This window comes from Podarcis liolepis (genome assembly GCF_965112155.1).
Source record: "Podarcis liolepis genome assembly, chromosome: 14".
NCBI classification, from domain to species: Eukaryota; Metazoa; Chordata; class Lepidosauria; order Squamata; family Lacertidae; genus Podarcis; species Podarcis liolepis.
In genome coordinates this window covers 2,762,337-2,787,050 of record NC_139569.1, presented here as the reverse complement: position 1 = coordinate 2,787,050, position 24,714 = coordinate 2,762,337, and the positions used below count along the sequence as shown (strand labels likewise).

The 24,714-nt window shown below is 48.9% G+C and overlaps 1 protein-coding gene across 2 annotated transcripts in view; it reads right to left on the bottom strand.

Annotated features, from left to right (window-relative positions):
* The window catches only part of MMD2 (monocyte to macrophage differentiation associated 2), a 42,462-nt gene extending 18,072 nt beyond the window's left edge, over positions 1-24,390 (bottom strand). The window contains exons 1-2 of one of the 2 annotated variants that reach the window (XM_083474816.1): positions 23,499-23,605; positions 20,018-20,173 (exon numbers count right to left, since the gene is read on the bottom strand). Coding sequence is in view for 1 of the 2 variants with exons in the window: in XM_083474815.1 (XP_083330941.1) it covers positions 23,499-23,545 (47 nt within the window). In the remaining variant the exon portion in view is untranslated. Of the gene's footprint in view, positions 1-20,017; positions 20,174-23,498 lie in introns of both variants that reach the window. The other variant, XM_083474815.1, reaches the window with a different exon arrangement.
* Positions 24,391-24,714: the final 324 nt, after the last annotated feature.

The following is a 24,714-nucleotide window of genomic DNA, read 5'->3' as shown; positions in this document are numbered from 1 at the left end:
TGAAAGCCCTAAACGGCCTCGGCCCAGGATACCTGAAGGAGCGTCTCCACCGCCATCGTTCTACCCGGACACTGAGGTCCAGCTCCGAAGGCCTCCTGGTGGTTCCCTCCCTGCGAGAAGCCAAGTTACAGGGAACCAGGCAGAGGGCCTTCTCGGTGGTGGCGCCCTACCTGTGGAATGCCCTCCCATGAGATGTCAAAGAGAACAAAAACTACCAGACTTTTAGAAGACACCTGAAGGCAGCCCTGTTTAGGGAAGCTTTTAATGTTTGATGTATTATGGTATTTTAATATTTTGTTGGAAGCCGCCCAGAGTGGCTGGGAAAACCCAGCCAGATGGGTGGGATATAAATAATAAATTATTATTATTATTATTATTATTATTATTATTATTATTATTATTATTACTATTATTACAGAGCATAGCCGTCCTGGCTAGTAACCACTGATAACCTTCTCCTTCTCCTCAATGTGTCTAATCCTCTATTAAAACCATCCGATTTGCAGGCCATCCCTGCCTGATGTGGGAGGGAGTTCCACAGTTTAACTCTGTGCTACACAAAGAAGGACCTGCTTTCTTCTTTCCTGAATCTTCCAGCATTCAGCTTCAGGGGACGTCTACACATTCTAGTGTTAACCAAACCCTGGGTAAGTGCCTGGAACCACTGAAATCTCTCTCTCTTTGGAGAATGGGGGTGGCATATAACAATATATATACATATTGTGCATTGCATTATGCGACCCCTGAGCTTTCACAGATATATTTTTTATAAAATGTATTAGCTGTTCCTGTTTAATTTTAAGTCACCTTGAGACCCTGCCAAGGAAAAATGTGAGGTATAAAAATATACATAGTAATAATTTGGTTTTGAATTACAGTGGTACCTTGGTTCTCAAACTTAATCCATTCCGGAAGTCCGTTCCAAAATTAAGGCACGCTTTCTCATAGAAAGTAATGCAAAATGGATTAATCCATTCTGGACTTTTAAAAACAACCCCTAAAACAACAATTTAATATGGATTTTACTATCTAACGAGACCATTGATCCATAAAATGAAAGCAATAAACAATGTACTGCAGTCACGCAATCAAACAAAAATGGAAAATAAACAGCAAAAACAGACAGACCTCAGCATAACACTCAAAATGGAAGTGCGGCACTCAAAACAGAGCACATCCGGCTTCCGAGTTTGCAGTGTTTACTTCCGGGTTTGCAGTGTTCGGGTTCCAAGTTGTTTGGGTACCAAGGCGTTTGAGAACCAAGGTACCCCTGTACATATAAAGGTAAAGGGACCCCTGACCGTTAGGTCCAGTCGTGGCTGACTCTGGGGTTGCGGTGCTCATCTCGCTTTATTGGCCGAGGGAGCCGGCGTACAGCTTCCGGGTCATGTGACCAGCATGACTAAGCCGCTTCTGGCGAACCAGAGCAGCGCACGGAAACGCCTTTTACCTTCCTGCCAGAGTGGTACCTATTTATCTACTTGCACTTTGACATGCTTCCGAACTGCTAGGTTGGCAGGAGCTGGGACAGAGCAACGGGAGCTCACTCCGTCGCAGGGATTCGAACCACCAACCTTTGATTGGCAAGTCCTAGGCTCAGTGGTTTAACCCACAGCGCCACCCGCACCCCTTATCACTGTACATACATATGGGTGCCACTAAAATCTTCTCATTGCTTAGGGCCCCTAAGGTATTGATTCAGCCCTGTAGACAGCACACTGGTTCGCCAGCTCTTGTGCTTTCAAGCATTATCTTATTATTATTACCAGAAGAAGAAAAATGAAACCGGTTCAGAGTGTGGAGAGAAACAAGGCCCTCTACTAATTGAGCTCATTTCAAAGCTGCACTAGCAGCTGGACAGTTGGCAACCCTCCCCGACGTCAAAGATTGCCGAGAGACGGGCAAACATCTGAGATTAACATGGGAGGCTTGTGAAGGCGGCTGAAGGCTTCTCACAACCCTATTCGCCCCCTTCTCTTCTCCTTCTTCCCCGAAAGAGAGGGAGAGAGAGAGATTTAAAAAGAATTACCCCGAGTTCCCAGCTTTCCGGGCTCAGAAACAAAGGGCTGCTTGTCCCTCAAAATCAAAGACAAGTCCAACACCAGCCTCCCGCATTCCCTTCCTTTGTGTGTGTGTTTGCTCGCAAGGATTCGGGAGGAAATATCTTGTGCTGAATGCCAGACAGCCAGTGGATGGGGGTATTTCTTCCCCTTTTCTAGCTGTTACATTCAAGGGGGGATGAATGGTCCCCTGGCAAAACTCCTGCTCTGCATGCAGAAGGCCCCAGCTTCCATCCCCAATGCCCTCTCCACTTAGAGAAAGGATCTGTTCAGGGAAGTTTTTACCGTATTTTTTGCTCCCCTCTTACAATCTAAGGGGAAATGTCTGTGCGTCTTATGGAGCGAAGGTGTGGTCCCTGGGGCTGGGGGTGGGGAACCCGGGCTTCCCCCATCACCAGCCCCACAAGTTGTTCTTTGGGACTGGGGGGGGGGACCCGGGCTTCCCCCACCAGCCCCACAAGCTCCTGAGCAGCTCTGGGGTTAGCCCTCGAAGCCTCCGCAGGGGAGCGGGGAGCCTTCATCCCACTGCCCTGGGGAGGCTTCGCGCGGCTATCCCTGGCTTTTGTGCTAGGTGGGGGAAGGGACAGAGCGAGGCTCTCTCACTTCCCCCACCTCCCTCAAAAGCCCCCAAGAGCCGAGCTCCCTTTAAAGAGCTGTGTGTGTGGCTCTTGGGGGCTTTTCCCCGAGGAGGGAGAAGGGCAGCCTGTTAGTGATGGGCTGGGGTAGAAATAATAAATTATTATTATTGTTGTTGTTGTTGTTGTTGTTATCTGGCCTCGGGAGCTGTCTCCTGAGACCCCAGAGAGCAGAGATGGGGAACCTCTGGTACCCAAAACCGCTGGACCACATGCTCCCAGCATCCCTGTCCTGCCTGGAGCTGATGGGAGCCGGTTTGCAGGACCACAAACCCTCCATCCTCACCAGTAAATGGGTCTGGATGCCAGTTGCTGGAAACCACGGGAGCGGAGAGTTGCTCTTGTGTTCGAATCCTGCTTGCACTTTTCCCGCAGGCTTTCCTCTATGAGAACAGGATGCTGGATTAGACGGGACATTGGCCTGATCCAGCAGTCTCTACGTACCGTATTTTTCGCTCCATAAGACACACTTTTTTCTTCCTAAAAAGTAAGGGGAAATGTCTGTGCGTCTTATGGAGCGAATGCGTGGTCCCTGGAGCCGAATTGCCCAGGAGAGAAAAGCAGATCATGCTTTTTTTTTTTTTTTTGAAAGAGGGAAGGGCGTGTTAAAAGGAAGCAGCTGATCGGCAAGCAATCGGGGGGGAGATAAGGGACGCTAGAGATAAAGGAGGCTGCCTGGGAGGGGGGAGGTAAAAGCCCATGGATCCTCAGGGTTTTTGCATTGGGTCACCCCAAATTCACCATCAGATCACATAGCATGTCCGTGGCTACAGCCTGCACCACAAAAATCATACATTCCCTGTTTCGTTCAGAATCCCCCCCCCCTAGGTGCATCTTATAGTCAGGTGCGTCTTATGGCACGAAAAATATGGTATGTTATTATGTTTCCTGTCTCAGTTTAATTCACGCAGGTGGCAGAATTCCACTGTTCCTTTCTGCAGAAAGAAGTTAGGTTATGGCAGCAGTTTTACCTGCAGATTTTACCCTGTTTTGCCAGCAGAGCTCTATGACTGCTGTTATTTATTAAATTCATATACCGCCCTCGATCCATAGATCGCAGGGCGGTTCATAGCATAAAAGCTACACTGGCTGCTCGACTTCCAGGATCAATTCAGAGTACTCTAAATGGCCTGGGACCCAAAAAACTGGGACCCATATGTGCCAGCCCAGCCAAGGGCGTGTGGATTTGCTGGATACCCACCTCTGAGGCAAGCGGGGGCCTCCTGGGGTGAGGTTTTCTGTCCCAGCATCCAGATTTTGGAATATTCTCCCTGGCCACTCTGTTAAATAGGGCTTGCGTCCAACTCAACCATACTCAAGAGTAGACCTATTTAAATCATTACAAGGACAGTCCAGGTTGGAGGCAGTAAATGGGTCTGGGTGCCAATAGCTGGAAACCACAGGAGGAGGAGAGAGTTTTCCTTGGGCTTGGATCCTGCTCGCTGGTCTCCTACGATGAGCATCTGGTTGGCCTCTGTGAGAACAGGATGCTGGCCTGATCCTGCAAGCTCTTCTTTCCACGATGATAAGAATGAATGCCAAAATGTATAAAATAAGTAATAAATGTTGGAAATGTAAAGAAAAAGAAGGAACTTTTTATCACATGTGGTGGGAATGTAAGAAAGTGAAAAGCTTCTGGGAAATGATATATAACGAGATGAAAAAGATTTTGAAATATACATTTATAAAAACAACCAGAAGCATTTTTACTTGGCATTGTAGGGGAGGATATTAATAGACGGGATAGTAAATTGTTTTCATATGCAACAACAGCAGCAAGAATATTATTGGCACAAAAATGGAAACCAGAAGAACTACCGACAAAAGAAGCATGGCAGATGAAATTAATGGACTACGCAGAATGAGATAAGACAACAGGAAGGATTCGAAACCTGCGGGACCAGAGATTCTCAGAGGATTGGAGTAAATATTTGAACTATTTGAAAAGCAATTGTAACAAACAGGTTACGCTAGTGGGACTGCAAGAAGTTTTGTAAGGAGGACTATGTGAAATATTGCAAGAAAGACTAGGAAGAGAATTATTAGTTAAGGACAATTAAAAGTAATAGAGAAATTAGGAAATGTAAATTAAGTGATAAAGATTGAAAAATCTTCAGATGCAGTTGATGGAAGTCCAAAACAGTATATAAGATAAGAAAGCATGGTATATGATTTTTGGAAATTATTTGTGTGTGTGTGTGTGTATGAATGCATGGCAGGAAGGCATTAATTTTACTGCATGCAGTGCACTTAAAGAAAATGTTATGAAAATGATGTAGAGATGGTATTTAACACCAGCAAAACTGGCTGAAATGTTCAAGACAAGAACCAATGCGTGTTGGGAATGTAAAGAAAGGGAGGGTATCTTCTACTACCACATGTGGTGGACTTGTAAAGAGGTAAAGGCTTTCTGGGAAATGATATAAAATGAGCTAAAGAAAATGTTTAAACATACTTCTGTTAAAAAACCAGAAGCCTTTCTATTAGGGATAGTGGGTGAAGAGACACCAAGGGAAGATAAAAAGACTGTTTGTGTGGCAAGAATTCTTTTAGCCCCAAAATGGAAACAAGAAGAATACCAACGAAAGATGAGGGGCAGATGAAGATGATGGACTTTGCAGAACTGGCAAAGCCGACGGGAAAAATCCGAAACCAGCATGATCAAGGATTCCAAAAGGACCGGAGTAAATTTATACGATATTTGAAAGATTATTGCATCACTAGCAGGGTTGTCTGAAGACTTGTAATGAGAAATTTCCTACCTTTCTATATTTATTTAAATTTTGAGCCGTTTTGTAATGAGTGTAATTAGAATTAGACAACGTACAAAATGCAATGAGATAAAGGTGAATTTCGATAGCCATGAGGCAGGAGGGAAAGAAGTCGATTGGCTCTAAAGAGCCAGAGCGGTAAAGTGGATGATAATGATGATGTGAATGTATATAATTAAATGGAAAATAAATAAAAAATAATGAATGCATGGCAGGATTTGGGGGAAGGGGAGACGCAGGTACCAGGGCAGGAGCAGCAGTGACTCAGAATGGTACAGAATCCCGATTTAAAGGTTTTAAGAAGCAGTAGGCCAATTTGGGGTGTGATATTCATGCCTTTGGGATGAAAGGAACACCAGCAAGAAGAAAAAACAGCTAGGAAAACCAGGGTGGGGGTAATGCCACAAGGAAGGGAAACAACAGCATGGAGAGGCTCTGAGCATCTGTCGGTGGAAGGAGTTGTCAGGGAAACCGAAGACCGAGGAAGCTAAAACGAGGAAGGCTGTGCCGCAGAAGGAGACTGGGAGGCGCAACAAATTGATGCATGTTCAGTCCCAGGCCTGCACTACCACTAAGAGAGCAACCTTTGGAGCAGGGGCCCCCAAACTAAGGTCCGTGGGCCGGATAAGGCCCGAGGGACTCGTTTATCCAGCCCACGGCAATCCCTGCCACCCGCTGCCACTGCCCGCTCTTACCAGCACTGCGCTGCGCTGCGAGGGGCGGCTGTCCACTTCCGGATCAGAGGAGCACCGGAAAGAGAAGAGTTTGGACTTGATATCCCGCTTTATCACTACCCGAAGGAGTCTCAAAGCGGCTCACAATCTCCTTTCCCTTCCTCCCCCACAACAGACACTCTGTGAGGTGAGTGAGGCTGAGAGACTTCAGAGAAGTGTGACTGGCCCAAGGTCATCCAGCAGCTGCATGTGGAGGAGCGGGGACACGAACCCGGTTCACCAGATTACGAGTCTATCGCTCTTAGCCACTACACCACACTATTTCACACTGGAAATAGCTTGTGTGCATGCACAAGTGTTGTGTGCATGCGCAAGCATTATTTCCGGTGCACATCTGGGTCGGAGGAGGCCCGTGCACACGGGCACAAGCTATTTCTGGTGCTCCTCCGACCCAGAAGTGCACCAGAAATAGCGTGTGCACACGTGAATGGGCACACACTCTTCGGCTTGCCACGTGGTTAGCACTGGAGACACCGGCCCGAGGCACGGTAATTTTGCTGGCCCCTGCTTTGGAGCCTACTTTCCAGCGTTGATGCTCAGTGGTAGGTATCCATGCGGAAGGTCCCTCCTTCCATCTCTGACCGGCAACATCCTCTCTCTGAGACCCTGCAGGGCTGCAGCCCGTCAGTGCAGACAACTGAGAGCTAGATGGACCGGGGGACTCAGTATAAATCTGAGCTCCTTTTCAAATGCTGAGGCTCATCCCTGCTACGATGTGTGTTCGTCGTGGTGAGCAAGGCAAGGGTGCCTCTGAGGGCGTGCAGAGAACCTTCCCTTCACTGCCGAGTCACTGGGGACCAGAGACCAGGGATAGCTTTCACGCTTTCCTGTTCTCTTTGTAATCTCCATTGGCTTCCGTCTGTCTCGGGAGACGATGGAGGAGGATGGAGTCAAAAACGGTTGGAGATTCACAGTGCCAGCTGTGGCTGTAGAAACCAACAGGGGAAACAACATTTTATCTAACCTAAGCAATTTTCTCTAATGTGTTTTTAAAAATATGAAAAGAGCCTGCTGGATAAGACCAAGTTGAAAGGTCAAGAAAGAATAATATGGAATGTAATTGAGTGCAAGATGTAATTATGAAAGAAAATTTGGTATAAAAATGGCAAGTATTTAAGTGTATTGAGGTATAAGATCATAAAAACAAGACAAAAATTAAGCAGAAGTAATAAATGTTTGAAGAACCAGAAGGGGAAGTTGAGGGAAGTCATGGGGAGGTTTTTTTTTCCTTTTCTTTTTTGTTTATATGGCAAATTTTGTTATTTGGTTGAATATTAAATTGTAAAAATCCAATAAAATTTGTTTTTTAAAAAAAGGAAAGGAAACCTGCAAGCAGGATTTGAACACAGGAGCCCTTTCCCCTCCTGCATGCATTTTAACAAACTCCAGTGGTGTTTATGGAGCTTAGAGGAACTTTTACACCCTCTTTAAAAATATTTTAAATTATCAGGGCATCAAGACAGGAAGGAAGATCGTCGTGGCGAGAGGGACAGCATCCTGTCCTCCTGGCAGCTGCCCCAGTGTTTGTTTTCCTCATCCCTCCGCAATCCTTTTTCCTTTTGTATCATGTCTTTTAGATATCAAGCACGCAGGCAGAGACTTTTAACGGTGCTCCGAAAATCTGGCATGCTTTGTAAGCGCTAGATACCACAGCTGTTAATAATAATAGTCACAATAGCACTCGCTTGCTTAAAATCTTAAGCTGCCAGTTAGATTTGCACAACTGGGTGCACTAAGTGTTGCACTCCAGGTAATGAAACCTTGATTTCAGTGAAGACTCTCTCTTACTTTTGTTCATCTGCTTGCAGCCAGCAGTCGGCCTTTTGCTAATTCCCCTCGGCTGGACTCTGGGTCTCTTTATCCTTTCGATCTGTAATCTGATAATGCTCTCACTACAAGCTTTGAAAATAGGATTTTCTGTCTTCCTTCCCTCTTGCGCCACTTCTGAGTAGCGAATTACATTCTAAACCAGCAGAAAATGCATGCCACACCCACCTTAGAGGGCTGGAAATGAGCATAGAAAAGATCTGCCCCAGTTGTGGCAGCATGGAGTGCTTCGCCAGTAGAGTGTGGCACAGCCTCTAGTTTATATTTTAACTTTTTTGTTTTGTAAAACAGTAAAAAAGAAACTGCAGGTCCAAAAAGGGAGGGGAGAATCCCCAAATACGGGTGCTTTCATATTAAGAGGACCTTAAGGTCCATGAATAACCATAGTTTAGAGGTCCCAGGCCCTAAGAAAGTCAGACTATCCTCCACCAGGGCCAGGGCCTTCTCGGTGATGGCTCTGACCTGGTGGAATGCTCTGTCCCAGGAGACCAGGGCCCTGCAGGATTGAACTTCCTTCCGTTGGGCCTGTAAGACAGAGCTATTCCGCCTGGCCTTTAATTTGAACTCAGCCCGATCTTTTATTTCCCTTCTCTTCCCTCCCCCTCCCCTTTTATGAAGATTCCCCACTCTGAGACCCCACAGCTAATTCTCCCCAGACCTCCTCGCTGGCCCAAGTAGGACCAATTCAGCCAGCTAGTCCTGGGGATTATCTAATGCTTATTTCCCCTAAAGTGATTTCTGAATTTTATTGTTATTCATGTTTTTATACTGTATTTTATGCTGCTTTTACAATTAAGTGTTTTAAATTTGTTGTTAGCCACCCTGAGCCTGGTTTTTGAACCGGGAAGTGCGGGGTATAAATTAAAATTTACTATCATTATTATTATTAACCAGCATAAATCAATGCAGTAGAGAAATAATAGAATCACAGAATAGTAGAGTTGGAAGGGACCCCAAGGGTCATCTAGTCCAACCCCCTGCAGTGCAGGAATCACAGCTAAAACATCCATGACAAGTGCCCACTCAATCTCCGCTTAAAAACCTCCAAGGAAGGAGAGTTCGCCGCCTACCAAGGAGGTCTGTTGCAATGTCAGGCAGCTCTTACATCAAAACGTTCTTCCTAACATTTAGTAGGAATCTCCTTTCTTGCCATGTGAAGCCCTGGGTTCGAGTCCTACCCTCCAGAGCAGGAGAAAACAAGTCTGCTCCATCTTCCATGTAGGAGCCCTTCAGATAGAGGGCTCTCATATCACCTCTCTGCCTCCTCTTTTCCAGGTTGAACGCATCCCATCAATCGACAAAATGGAAAGGATTTCCAGCACCGAGGAGGAAGAGAGATGGGTGGAAATGATCCCGTCTCTGCCAAAACACCTACGCATGTGCTCAAGCGCGCATGTCCTGTCCCCTGTTTTTGAGCAACCGAATGCATCTCCTACGCACCCATCTGGAGCGCCAGGTGTTGAAAGGGCAGCTCCGCACAGATTCTGGCTTGCATGGGGCTCCCCGCCTCCCTCGCCCCTCCGGAAGAAACACAATCTTTAAAATAAAAAAAAACAGCACAGGCACCTCTGCTAAAGGAGGTTCGCTCGCAGGACAGACAACTGCAGGAAGGTTCATTCATCTTCTCCGGACTATGGTTGCCAGTTCATATGGCCAGGTATCCCACAAGGCCTTGGCAATTCCTGAAAAGGAGAGCTCAGGTGGAAGGGGCAGGTGGTATGGCTACGTTTTACCCCTACTCCCCAGGAGAGGCTGGGCTTGTGGGATGTGATACATATGTAGCAGACAAATACAACATTCCTTGTTTTCCTAGAGTGGATATGCAAGGGGACGTTTGGTCCAGCGAGTCAAAAACTTCCTGTTTCTTCCTGGACTGGGGTATCCTTCCTCTGGCATGTGACTAGAGGTGGGCGTGACCTTACCTGTCCAGGTATCAAAAGTGCAAGGCACACAGCCCTCCTCCCTCCTTTTCCATCTTCCTTTCGTCGTGTGAACTGCAGTGACTACCAGTCTGCAGTCACTCCGATTAACCCCCTATATGGGGTAGACCCACATGTATATACTTTGTAACTAAGTCTGCCTTCAGGGATCCAACTGTGAACTGATGGTGTGAGTAAACTACTTTTATATATTTTACACAAGATTGTGGCGTGTTTATTCTTTTAAGAGGGAAAGAAAGGATCTTACCAGGAATCTATATTGAGAAGCTTAAACAAGCCTACAACCAGCTACCCACTGTGCTTTCAAAGGGGAATGTTAAAACTCGGCTAAGTTATAGAACTTGCTAGTTCAAGTTAGGAAGGATATTAATAAACAGTATATCCTCTCCTGCCTCCCTGAACATTCCCACATATATAATTGAATCTCTCTCCTTCTTTCGGTCAAAGTGAACAGGGCCTTTTTAGTGGTGGCTCCCCGTTTGTGGAATGCTATCCCCAGAGAGGCTCACCTGGCACCATCACTGCACGTCCTCTTTAACTAGGAAGGATAAGAACGCAAGAAGAGCCTCCTGGATCAGGGCATTCGCCCATCTTGTCCAGCATCCTGTTCTCACTGTGGCCGACCAAATGCCCCAACACGAAACCAGCAAGCAGGATTCGACACAAGAGTAACTCTCCTCTCCTGAGGTTTCCAGCAGTTGGGATTCAGAAAAATTGCTGCCTCTGACTGTGGAAGCCGAGCAGAGCCATTCTGGCTAGCAGCCCTCAATAGCTCTCTCCTCCTCCATGAATTTGTCCAATCCTCTTTTCAAGCCATCCAAGTTGGTGGCCATCTCTGGTCTCCTGCAACAGGGAGTTCCATAGTTCAGCTATGTGGATGATGGGCTTTCTTTTCCCTATCCTGAATCTTATAACAGTCAACTTCATTGGATATCCACGCGTTCTAGTGTTATGAGAGAGGGGCAAAAACCTTTCTCCATGTTAAATTTTATAGTAGTACGACTCATGCAACACGTTGGCGACTAATATACACACAATAATTACCAAAATAATTATCCATTCTTTATCAATCTTCTGAGAAAAATGCAAAACCTTGTGCAAAGCCACATAAACTTGCGAACTACCCAGTCTAAGATGAACTTATAATGTCTGATTTCAATAGATGTTTCAAATGCTTAATTCAGTCTTTTGTTTTCTTTATCTTCATGAAGATACCAACAAAAGGTAAGTTCGGTGTTGTTCACAATACCGAGAGATGCTAGTGAAGTTATCTAATTTTATAAGCTCCTGTCATGTCACAGTTCGTGCACCCCTCAAAGAACACACCTTTGCTCTCCAGTGAAACACCCATTTAGAAGTCGCCTCGGGGCCAAAATAACAGACTACAACACGAACCCCGAATGTCTCCTTGAGGGCAGAGAAGCTATCCAAATGACCAAACACCCACACTTTAAGTGACCTTGCAGAAAGCACAGCCGCTGGCTAGAATTTTGTTTTGTGCAGGTCCCTTTCTTTTAAAAAAGAAGAGGTAGAGGAAGCAACCCTGCTTAATTGGTTAATAGGAGTCAGGTTAAAGTTCGAAGTCGGTGTGTCGTTCCAAAATCCTGAAAGCAAGGAGAAAGTTGATCAAATGATAACAATAAACCCCAATTCTGCTGCAAGGGAGATGTGATCAGAGCTGCGCCGACCAGTCCACCCTCCCGTGACCCACTTACACTCAACAAGTGTTAAAGTGGCAAAGAAGTGTAATTCATACTCGGCTGGGCATCCTTGGGTCACGCAAAACAAATGTAACCCATACCTCCAAGGTGGCAAAGACCAGGAGGAGGAAACAAGCGGAAAAACGGCTGGTGAGAGGCAGTAAGATAATCCCCGGACGGGAACCTGATCGCTTCATAACTGACACTGCCTGCCATTTACGTCACAGCTGAATTTGGGACCACGGTCCAGGAGGTAAATCCATAATCCCCCGTCAGAGAGGAATGTGGCAAACGTCACGGTTACAAACGTGGGAGCTTCAAGGCAGCTGAGCTGAGGCTGTTGGCCTCTTAAGTGCATGTTGGGGGGGCTGCATTCTTGCTGGCTCTGCTCACCAACCCCCCCTTACCACTTCCACCCCCTAGTTGACCCCCTCCTATTGGGGCCAGTCAACCCATTGACTGGTCTGGGTTTACGTATAAGCTAAACAAGCTATAGCTTAGGGCCCCACCCTTTTGGGGGCCCCCAAAAAAATTAAAGGGGAAAAAACTGGATGTACATTTCCAAAATATAAAATAAAAATACAATTAAAATAAAACCTACGTACAGCAACAGTGTAGGCTCCTGTGATGTAAGTAAGGGGCCCCACCTGCTAGTCTGCTCCCTCAAATATCACTGGTTTGCTCCTTTCTATATATAGGGCACAAGGAGAAGGGGACGACAGAAGACGAGATGGTGGGACAGTGTTCTTGAAGCTACTAACATGAGTTTGACCAAGCTGCAGGAGGCAGTGGAAGTCAGGAGTGCCTGGCGTGCTCTGGTCCAGGGGGTCACGAAGAGGCGGACACGACTAACTGACTAAACAACAACAACAACAACATATAGTGTGCCTACATTCTGCATGTACTGGTTGCACGGCAACATGTGCAAATGGCATTAGATACCTATTGGGTCCATAAATTACCATATATTCAACACAAAAAACAGTGACAATTTGTTGTTGACAAAGGAGAGCTGGACATATAAAGGGTCCCATTACCTTCAGGAGCTTAAGGCCTCATCAAACCTATATCCAGCCCTGCCCATGAGACATAGTGAGGCAGTTGCTTCAGTTGGCAGGCTGGAGACAGCTGAAAGGGGTGGCCTTTGCTTGTTGCCCTCCTCCTCTTCCTCCTCTCTGGCCTCTTTCCCCCTTGCTGCCTTCAGTGCTCCTCTGGGCTGCCTCCAGTTGCCTCCATCAGTGGTGAGGGAAGTGTGGCAGAAGCGGCGGCAGCGGCAGGGGGGGACACCATTAACTGTTTTCCCTCAAGCAGCAAAATTTCCTGGCCCATCCCTGCCTCCCATCGGACCTCACCTTGCAGCTCACCCAAATCAGGCCCCCTGCTCCCCTCCACATATCACCTGTGTCTCATCAATGCAACTGTTTCGGCCTCAGCTGCAGAGGGTGAGGAGAAGGGATGGAGCAGCAGTAGAGCAGGATAGATGCTGGTGAGCTGGGTTGTCCTGTCCTGGCTGTTTCTCTGCAGCTCACCTGGGCTGCCCTCCCCCTAGACTGCTCATCTAGGCTGCCTACTTGCTTGTTCACTTGCCTGCCTGCCTGCCTGCCTGGGTCACCCACCTGCTCGCCTGCTCTTCTGGGCCCCCTGCCCTGCCTGCCTTCCGCCCCATCTCCATCTCCCTCCTCATCGCCCTGCACTGCTGCTGTTCTTGCTGTGGTTTGCAGCAGCACCTGTTGGCAGCAATGTGAATTGCAGTGTGATGACATCCTTGCATTATTATTGTATAGTAAGATCTCTACAGTATTTTGTTCTGCAGTTTGTTTGAAAGTCGCACACAGCCAAACTGAATGTCAAAATAGAGACAGTTACATTTGACACTCGTTCTTTGTTATCACCTATGAGACTGTTGCAAATTTTGGCAGGCCCTCATGCCTTTTGCTGCAAAAGCGAGAGGTGTGTTCGGAAGATCGGTGAGGAAGCCCTACACTCCCCTAAGCTTGACTGCTGCTACCCAGAGGTGTGGTGCTCCAATCACACACCGTGGCACCATTGTTTTAGTCCTGGGAGGCCCGTACACAGCCTGGCACCACTTCAGCTTTATCACTCTAGTGGCATTCGCCTGGTGACCTGGTTATAATCCACTTGGCTGCACCTTCACGGTAGGCATAGAATGAGTCCAGAGAATTGAGTCCAGAGGCTCACAGGAAACCTGGTCGGGTCAAGTTTTCAGGTCACTCATACCAATGCCAGCCAAGAATAACCTGACCCCGTTTAACCCCAAAGCTCCCTCTGCCTTAATCAGGAGATAAGCTTCGTCAGAGGCCACCAAGTTACATGATCTGGACAAACAGGTGCTTTTACTTGTTCCTCAACTGCCCCCATTTCCCAGGGACAGACAGACGCATTTCCTGCTCCCTCTCCCTGGAAAGCAGAGCTGCACTTTCCAAGTTGCAAGTAGTCACATTTCCATTTTATGCTGCCCTAGTCAGCTCTTGTGGGTCCAGTTCCGGACAGTGGATTTTGAGAAGGAGGTAGATGAAGGGGAACAGACTCAAGAAGTGAAAACAAATCATAAAAAGAGCCTGCTGGATCAAGCCAACAGTCCATCTAGTCCAGCACCCTCTTATGGCCAGACAGATGCCCTAGTGGGAAACACACAAGCAGGACTCGAGTTCAAGAGCACTGTCTCACCTCCCTCAGTCTCCAGCAACTGGTTGCTGAGGTGTATCCTGAACTGCTGCTAATATATTGTATCTATATATAGATTGATATTGAATAGAATGTTAACCAGCCCAAAGCCTGGTTGAAGAACCTCCCTGGAGAGAGTGTTCCACAAATGGGGAGCCACTGCAGAAAAGGCCCTGTTCTCGTGTTGACACTCTCTGGACCTCCTGCGGAGGAGGCACACGAAGAAGGGCCTCAGATGGTGATCACAGAGTCAGCATACGGGGAGAGACAGCCCTTGAGGTGTTGTGGTCCTGAGCCATTTAAGGCTTTGAACTGGGCCCAGAAACTGATTGGCAGCCAGTGTGGTTCGGCCAGGGTGGATGTAAACCATCTTGCCTCAGTTAGCAACCTGGCTGCCAAATTCTGAACCAGCTGAACCATCTCCAGAAGCAGCCCCACATGTGTTGCAGTAATCTAACCTAGAGGTTAGCAGGACATAGACAACAGAAGTAAAACTATTGATCTCTGCCCAGAGAGGGGTTCAGCTGGGCCACCAGCCCAAGCTGATGGAAGGCACCTCTGAGGCCCCCTGTGCCTCAGGCGGCAGCATAGAAGTACCCCAAGCTACGTAACCACTCCTTCAGAGGTAATCGCCTGAGCTCTGCTAGTGCGGCTTTCTCCCGATTGAAGTGCAGAGTGTTTGAGGACCAGGATGTTTGCAGGGGAAGCAAAATGCTTGTTTACAAAGCTATTGTACTACCAACCTTACTGTCTGCTTGTGAAACGTGGACCACTTATAAACGCCGTCTCCAACTCCTCGAAAGATTCCATCAGCGGTGTCTCCAAAAAATTTTACACATCACTTGGCGAACTAATACCAGTGTACTGGAAGAAGCAAAGATCACCAGTGTTGAAGCAATGATTGTTCAACGTCAACTTCATTGGACTGGTCCTGCTGTGTGGATGCCCGATGATCGTCTTCCAAAGCAACTACTCTATTCTGAACTTAAAAATGGAAAGCGTAATGCTGGTGATCAACAAAAGAGGTTTAAAGACTGTCTCAAGGAAAATCTTTAAAAATGTTGTATAAACACCAACAATTGGGAAACGTGCCTGTGAGCACTCTAATTGGAGAACAGCCTTTACCAAAAATGTCCTAGGCTTTGAAGACACTCGAACTCAGGACACAAGGGAGAAATGTGCTAAGAGGAAGGCACGCTTGGCAAATCCACACCGTGATCAACTCCCACCCGGAAACCAATGTCCCCACTGTGGAAGGATGTGTGGATCCAGAATAGGCCTCCACAGTCACTTACGGACTCAGTGTTAAAACCGTGTTTATGGAAGACAATCTTACTCAGCTACGAGGGATCGCCAAAGAAGACCCCTCTCAGGAGGAGGCAACTTCCCATCCATCTGATTTAGGGAACTGCCCACTACAGTGTCTCAGTATTATCTGGACTGAGCTACAGTTTGTTGGCTCCCATCCAGTCCATTGCTAGGCAAGACAACTGAAGAAGAAGAGAAGAAGAGTTTGGATTTGATATCCCACTTTATCACTACCCTAAAGGTAAAGGTAAAGATACCCCTGACTGTTAGGTTCAGTTGCAGACGACTCTGGGGTTGTGGTGCTCATCTCACTTTACTGGCCAAGGGAGCCGGCGTTTATCCACAGACAGCTTCCGGGTCATGTGGCCAGCATGACTAAGCCACTTCTGGTGAACCAGAGCAGCGCGCGGAAATGCCGTTTACCTTCCGGCAGGAGCGGTACCTATTTATCTACTTGCACTTTGAAGTGCTTTTGAACTGCTAGGTGGGCAGGAGCAGGGACCAAACAATGGGAGCTCACCCCGTTGCTTGGATTTGAACTGCCGACCTTCTGATCAGCAAGCCCAAGAGGCTCAGTGGTTTAGACCACAGCGCCACCTGCATCACTACCCTAAGGAGTCTCAAAGCGGCTAACATTCTCCTTTCCCTTCCTCCCCCACAACAAACACTGTGAGGTGAGTGAGGCTGAGAGACTTCAGAGAAGTGTGACTGGCCCAAGGTCACCCAGTAGCTGCATGTGGAGGAGCGGAGACACGAATCCGGTTCACCAGATTACGAGTCCACCGCTCTTAACCACTAAACCACACTGGCTCTGTGTGTGTGAGAGAGAGGGGGGGGGGGAGAGAGAGGCAAATCTCTGGTTGCAAACTACTTCACTGGCTCCCCCATAATACATACATGTATTTCCTCCCCCAGTAATCACTTGAATACAGAGTCTTTTCCAGGCCGGGAAGTGCAACGTAAAATGGGAATGTGACTACTTGCAACTCGGAAACCGCACTTCAAAGCTGGGAGGAACCAGCTAAATATTTCTTCCACTCCTGAAAGGGGATTACCCAGAAACCAGAGCAGCTGCCAAGGTTCATATTTCAGCACCTGTTCAGCTGCCCTCTTCAAGCAACAGAGGAGCGGCAAGGATGGCTGCCAAACCTTTGGGCCTGACCCGAAGTCTCCAAGTTTGCCTGACCCCTTACAGGGAGGGCTCAAATCTCTGGGTGGGCAAGAGTGCCTTCCATCACCATCAAATAATTAAGAAGACTCTGCATGCAGCTTGCAAACTCCAGTCCAGCAGGATCTGGCTGCAAATTATAGCATAGGTGCTCAGGGTGGGGGTACCTGCCCTGCCCTGCTCCCAATTAACTTCCGTCTCCAGGACACATCCCTGTAAGATCAGGGTCTGCCCCTAGGTCTCAGGTTTGGGCCCTGAAGTCTCAGAGTCTGGGATGATCATGACCTGGCAGCTCTGATTGCAAGAGGCTGGAGAAAGAGCAGCGACGCTTTCCCACTCCTGCTGGGAGCAAACTTGTCATGGGCCAAGAGTCAACCTGGCCTGAAGAGGAAGAAGCTCACCAGCCTTCAGTGACAGGGAGGAAATGGGAACCAACTGGCTTCAGTCTTCTGAAACAAAGCGCTCAGCAGCAGTCAGGTGCTGGAAACAACATCTATGGTTCCCGGTCCCACCTTGCTGTTTCCTGTTCTCCATTTGGACCTTTGGCTTTGTGATCATCGGATTCCCTGACCGCCTGACTATGTAGATTGCTGTTTGCCTGACCCTCAGAACGGACCTGACTTCGGATACGGACTCTGCCAAGCCTGTCTCAGAGACTCTTATCTTCTGCTTGTTTGGCCTCACACTCCACCGAGCTCTGAACACTGTTGCTCAACAATGGGACTCCGACAAAACTGGGCAACTGACCAGGAAGGAGCAGGCAAATGGGCACTGCTGACCATGGCAAAGATGGAGGATGGGGGCCACCTTGCCTCAGCTCCAGAGCAGGGACTAGGATGACCAGCAGCTGAGGACTAGGGCAGGGTGGTTACCTTGCAGTTGCCTCATAATGATATTTTTTTAAAAAAATGATTCCTTCATTGCAGAGGGTTGGACTAGATGGCCCTTGGGGTCCCTTCCAACTCATACACGCACGTGCGCGCGCGCGCACACACACACACACACACACACATTCATTCACACACTCTCTCTCTCTCTCACACACACACATTCATTCACACACACACACACACATTCTCTCTCTCTCTCTCTCTCTCTCTCACACACACACACACAATTTTTTTTTGTTTTCCATTTAATATTATGCATTCACATCATCATTCTTCACTTTACTGCCCTGACTCTTTATCGACTTCCTTCCCTCCCACCTCATGCCTTTTGAAATTCACCTTTATATTATTGCAAGTTATACGTTTTCCAATTCTAATTACACTCATTTCAGAACTGCTCGAAATTTAAATAAATATAGAAAGATAGAAAATATCTCATTACAAGTCTTCAGACAACCCTGCTAGCGATGTTAATTGCTTACAATAATCTTTCAAATATCGCATGAACTCTTAATGATTCTGTAAGTTCATGCAAAGTTACTTGCTGCAAGTCGTATGATGAAACAACTTCCAAGGGGTGTGTGGAAGACACCCCACCCCACAGGGAACCATTAGAGGGCTGCCTGGATAATCAATCCCATTTCTGGCTATTGAATCACAGTCCGCCAGCTGCAAAGCACCGTAGAGAAAATGCAATTTAGCTCCATGAGGTTCTCCCTGGAAGCAGCCTGTGCTCAGAAAAGGGAGATTTGGGGATTGAGCTAAACAAGTGGAAATGAAGAATCCTGGATCTTTTGTGGGGCGGGTGCAAGATTTCTGAGATCTGGGCTTCTGGGATCTAGTTTGTTTTTCACCAGAAGTCTTGACATCCAGCAACCGGAGCGCCAAACTTAAAATTATGTAATTCTGAGCCCAGGAATTTGTTGCAATGAATACCAGGACCAAACCGAGCTCAGAGTCCTTTCACATGTAAGCTCACCCCTGGTGAAGCCCCGCCCTGCAGGTTTCTTCATTTCAGCCATATACTTGCAAGGGAGGGTGGGTATGTCATTGTTTGAAAACTGAGTCAGAAATCTGCGTGGGTCTATCTCGGGTGCCTCAAATCACTTTCTGTTCAACTGCGGTGCAGGAGTCCAGGAAGTGCAACAACTTCCTGCTCCATGAAAGCTACACTTACTTAATCGAAATTCTCTTTTCTCCTACGTGGGACCAAAACCTGTTGGATCAGCCCAAAGGGCCCTTCTGTTTCCCAAGGCAGGGTGGGACCAGCAGGGCATCTCTTCTCTTCAGGGGTGGAGAGGGCAGTTTGCCGAGTGGAGCTTGTGGCCACCCTCCCAGCTTCTGTCCACAGTTTCTAAGCCACACGAGACATCTCTGCTAGCCACAGAGATTGTGTCAGATCTGCACACCCAAATCCCCTTCAGAACAATCTGACAGACATGCCTCACTGTGCCCCTGAAGGACCAGGTGTGCAGCCTGGGAGTCATTTTGGACTCACAGCTGTCCATGGAGGCGCAGGTCAATTCTGTGTCCAGGGCAGCTGTCTACCAGCTCCATCTGGTACACAGGCTGAGACCCTCCCTGTCCATGGACTGTCTCACCAGAGTGGTGCATGCTCTAGTTATCTCCCGCTTGGACTACTGCAATGCGCTCTACGTGGGGCTACCTTTGAAGGTGACCCAGAAACTCCAACTAATCCAGAATGCGGCAGCTAGACTGGTGACTGGGAGCGGCCGCCGAAACCACATAACACTGGTCCTGAGAGATCTGCATTGGCTCCCAATACATTTCCGAGCACAATTCAAAGTGTTGGTGCTGACCTTTAAAGCCCTAAACGGCCTCAGTCCAGTATACCTGAAGGAGCATCTCCACCCCCATAGTTCTGCCCAGACACTGAGGTCCAGCACCAAGGGCCTTCTGGTGGTTCCCTCCCTGCGAGAAGTGAGGATACAGGGAACCTGGCAGAGGGCCTTCTCGGTGGTGGCGCCTGCCCTTTGGAACGCCCTCCCAGCAGATGTCAAGGCAATAAACAACTATTTTACTTTTAAAAGACCACTGAAGGTGACCCTGTTTAGGTAAGTTTTTAATGTCTGATGCTGTATTGTTTTTAATGTTCAGTTGGAAGCCACCCAGAGTGGCTGGGGAAACCCAGCCAGATGGGCGGGGTATAAATATTATTATTATTATTATTATTATTATTATTATTATTATTATTATTATTGCGTTCAGCCTCACCAGTCACACGAATGATGGCTACCATGAGCCCAAGTGTTTCCCCCAACGAACATGCAAACAGCACCTGCAGGATCCGGCCAACGGCCCATCTACTGCAGTATCACTGGAGGTTTCTATGGAGAGGTTGGATGGTCTTGGATGCTTTAGTTGAGATTCCTGCACGGCGGGGGGTGGACTAGATGACTCGCGGGATCCCTTCCAACTCTACGATTCTGTGAACCTGTGGCCAATCAGATGGCCCAGTGAGAAACCCACAAGCGGGAGCTGAGAGCAACAGCCCTCTCCCCGCCTGTGGTTCCCCCCAGCTGGTTTTTGAAAACATTGCTGCTTCCAGGGCATAGCCATAGCTAGCAGTCATTGATAGCTTTACCCTCCTCCATGTCTAACTCTCTTTTAAATCAGTGTTTCCCAACCACTGTTCCGTGGCACACTAGTGTGCCGCGAGATGTTGCCTGGTGTGCCACGGGGAAAATTAAAAAATTCGAAATATTTTTTTTTTAAAGTCAAATTTTCGATTGGGGCGCCGTCACTAGATGACCCCTGGGGTTCCCTCCCTCCCTCCCGCTCTGCGCCTCCCTCCTCCTCCTCCTCCTCCTCCGGGGAGGCCCTTCCTGGCTCTCGGCCAAGGCTTGGCGGCTGCCACTCACTCACTCGCTCGCTCGCCCACCCGTCCCTCCATCCCTCCATCCCTGCACCCGGCCTCTCCCCCTCCGTCCCCGGTGCGGGGGCTGCTGGGATCCGTAGTCCCCTCGCCCTTGGGCTCCGCGCCCGTGCGGGGTGCGCAACCTACGTTTCCCAGCATGGCCTGGCGGGCCGGGCGTTTTGTTTGAAGCGCTCTTCTCCCGGCCATGGAATGAGCGCAGCGGCGGCGGCCGGGCGGGCGGGCAGGGGCTCTTCCGCGCAGACCCCGCGCAGCCTGCCTGCGCCCCCGCGGAGATTGGGCGGCAGGATGGAGCCCGGGGATCCCCGCGGAGGCGGAGCGGCGGAGGCGGAGGCTGCCCCCCAGGTAGGGCTGCGTCGGGGAGTTTTTTTTTTTGCAATGCTGCATCCGCGCCGGAGGGGACGCATCGGACCGCGGGGAGACCCCTTGGCGGGCGTGCAAGGCAATGCATGCGTGCAGGCATTGCACAGAGTGCAGTGCAATGCAATGGCAACGCGGCGTCCTGCATGCATGCATGCAACTTCCACCGGCGCTCCGGACTTGGCAGGTGAGGGGGGTCCCCAGTGGGCGGCAGAGAGAGCCGGGAGGGCGAAGGGGAGCCGGGGGGGAGCAGCGCTGCTCCCCGAGCCGAGCCCGGGGGGAAACTTCGGCGTCGTTGCGCCGGGTGTTGGAAGCGGAGGCTGGCGGGGGCCCCTCACCTGCAAAACCTGGTCGCCTCTCATATATTTCATGCATTGCATTCATCGCCCGCTTTCTCCTCCAAGGAGCTCCCGGGGGCGCGCGTGGTTCTCCCCGTGTTATCCTCGCAACAACAGCCCTGCGAGGTGGGTCAGGCGAGTGGCCCAAGGGAGCACCCAGGGATTGTCCTGGCCAGGTGGGGTGATTTGAACCCTGCTCTCTGCCCGGTCTTCGTCCTCATTTAGCCCCCACATGTGCATGACTGTGCATGACTGAGGTCTTGGCTATGGTGTGAGTCTGTCCTGTTAATTAATGGGGTTCTGCCTTCGGAGAAGATGAGCCAACCCTCAAGGTGGTGATTATGTAATTTGCTAGCAATTCATGTCCCTCCCTGCGTGACGCTGCGCGCTGACGTCACGGGGCTGTAATGGTGGTGTGCCTCGAGATTTTTTTCATGAAACAAGTGTGCCTTTGCCCAAAAAAGGTTGGGAAACACTGTTTTAAATCCATCCTAGCTCACCACTGCTTCCTGCAGCAAGGAGTTCCAAAGTTTAACACTGAAAAGGGGCTTTCTTTTTATCTGTCCTTCCAACTTTCGGCTTCATTGAATGCCTACGAGTTCCAGTGTTATATGGGGGGGGGGGCTTTTCTCTATCCATTTTCTCCATGCTAGGCAAAAAAATTTTAAATAAACTTTCATTATGCTACATCTGACTCACCTCTACAGATGTACATGGAGGATGAAGCAGTCTTTTTCTCTGTCGCTCCAGAGGACAGGCCTAGAGCCGAGAGGCAGAAATCGATGGGAAGCAGATTTTAGCTAAACACCGGGGGGGGGGGGCACTTGCGAATGGCAAGTACTGTTTAGGGAAGCCCTGTTTAGGGAAGGTTTTAATGTTTCATGTTTTATCACTTTATTATTATTATTATTATTATTATTATTATTATTATTATTATTACAGTGGTACCTTGGGTTACAGACGCTTCAGGTTACAGACTCCGCTAACCCAGAAATAGTACCTTGAGTTAAGAACTTTGCTTCAGGATGAGAACAAAAATCGTGCGGCGGCAGTGGGAGGCCCCATTAGCTAAAGTGGTACCTCAGGTTAAGAACAGTTTCAGGTTAACAACAGACCTCCAGAATGAATTGAGTTCTTAACCCGAGGTACCACTGTATTAATATTAATATTCTGTTGGGAGCCACCCAGAATGGCTGGGGAAACCCAGCCAGATGGGCAGGGCATTAATAATAATAATAATAATAATAATTATTATTATTATTATTATTACTATTACTGTTTGATGGTGGAAGGGCCTTGCCTTGGGAGGCAATCAGCTCTCCTTTGCTGGCAGCTTTTAAGGAGATGTTGGGGGCTGTGCAACACTCCCCGTTACAGAACTATTAAAAGTTGCAGAAGCTCTGCCACCCCTAAACACACACACTTAGCCAGAGCCAGAGCTGCGGGTGGGGGGGAAGGCTAGCTAGGGGTTTTTTTTTTGCCCCGGTGAAGCCTCCATAGGGGCACCACTGAGGCTCCCAGCCTGTGTGTGTGCGAATACGGATGGAGGGGTATCAAACTGGGTCTTTGACCTGGTTGAAATAAAGCCCAGTAATGGTGAGAGATTTCAAAGTTTATCTTTGGGGGGGGGGAGCGGGAGGCAAAAGGCCAAGGATAAAGCATAAGTTACAGTCAAAGTGGGTCTTTGACCCGGTTGAAATAAAGCCTAGTTTCGCCCCTGACTGAGCATCATCTAGTCCCCCTACCAGGTAGCTTTATCCAAGCCCTTCTCTCAGCTCACCTGTGTCATCAAGGACATACGCCAGCCTACCTTGCAAGGCTGTTCTGAGGAAAACAACCCCATCAATATGACCCGATGTTCCTCTAATGCTCTTTAAGGCAGCCATCCTAAGAGCATCTACCAGGAAGTCCTGCTGGGTTTATGTATTGTTTGATGTACTATCATTGTAAACCGCTGTGGTTGTTTTGGGGTTTAAAAATAAATAAATAGCGGTATATAAATGTTTTATTATTAATAATAATACGTATTAAATTGAGGAGAGGGTGACTTACTTCTGAGCAAAGATTCTTGGGATTGCAAGAAAGACAGACCTCACCGAGAAGTCAAAGCTAAGACCGCATTTCTCCCTTTACAGGGGAGCCAGCGCCTTGCACCTAGCAGGGCTTACTCCCGAGGAGACGTTTACCTGGCGTATCTGGTCTTCTGGAAATCCAGGAGGCTGGACACAAACATCTTTTTAATTCCATCAGAATCCAGCTTGGGCGATGTTGGAAGAAGAGGAGGAGGAGGAGGAGGAGGAGGGCGGCCCGGGGCAGGAGTGATGGAGGAGGCGATAGGGAGAGACCCCCGTCCTCGGATCCTCGGTGTCCCGCGAGGGGGTCCCGGGTGGTCCCAGCCACGAAGAGGCAGCCTCCCTCCGGAGCAGGCAGCCCAAGGAACTTCATCCGCTCCTCTGCCTGAGCTGGTCGGGAGCAAAAAATGAATGCCCCCCACAAATGAAATCTCACTTCTTCGCGTCTCCCAAAGCCAGGCAGGCGATCTTGGTTTTCAGAGGGGGTTTAATTTTTTATCATTAAAAAAAGAGGAGGAAGGGGGGCAGAAATCCTGGCCATTCTGGGTCCCTCTCTCCTGCAGCCCTGTTGCGCAGGGGGGGGGGGGGGAGAGAAGCAGCCGGCGCCCCGTCTGGAGAGGCTCAGGAGCTAAAGAGCGCGTCCAACAGGCAGAGTTGGAGCGAGGAGGAGGCGGCGAGCGAAGGAGCCGCGCGCTGAGTCGTGATCGCGAAATAACAAGATGATTAGCGCTCTGGAGGAGGGAAGAGAGGGAGGAGGAGGAGGAGAGAGGGAGGAAGGATAGATGGATGGATGGAGGGGAGATGGAGGGGAGGGAGGGAAGGAGGGAAGGAAGGAGGGACCCCCGGGCTCCAGGTGGCCGGAGCAACCGGTCCCCAAGCCGCCTGTTGGATCCCAATCGGCATGAGCAAGGGAGCTATAAATAAAGGCAGCCCCGGTGATATAGTGCGCGCCCGCGGATCAAATAGCAGCGGATTTGGATTAATAAGGGCAGAGCCGAACTGCGCGCGCTGGCAGCTCGTCCGACTGTACAGCTGAAAGCGCAGGGCTTTGCCCCGCCTCGCCAAGAATCCTGGGAACCATGGTTTCTTAAGGGTGTTGGAAGTTCTAGTTCCTTAACAAGCCACAGTTCCCAGGATTCTCTGGGGGATCCTCCCCCCAGACCTACAACTCCCAGCATCTCCAACAAACTGCACTACCCAGGATTCTCTGGAGAGAAGCTGTGTTCTTGTTGTTGTTTAGTCGTTTAGTCTGTCCGACTCTTCGTGACCCCCTGGACCAGAGCACGCCAGGCACTCCTGCCTCCCGCAGTTTGGTCAAACTCATGCTGGT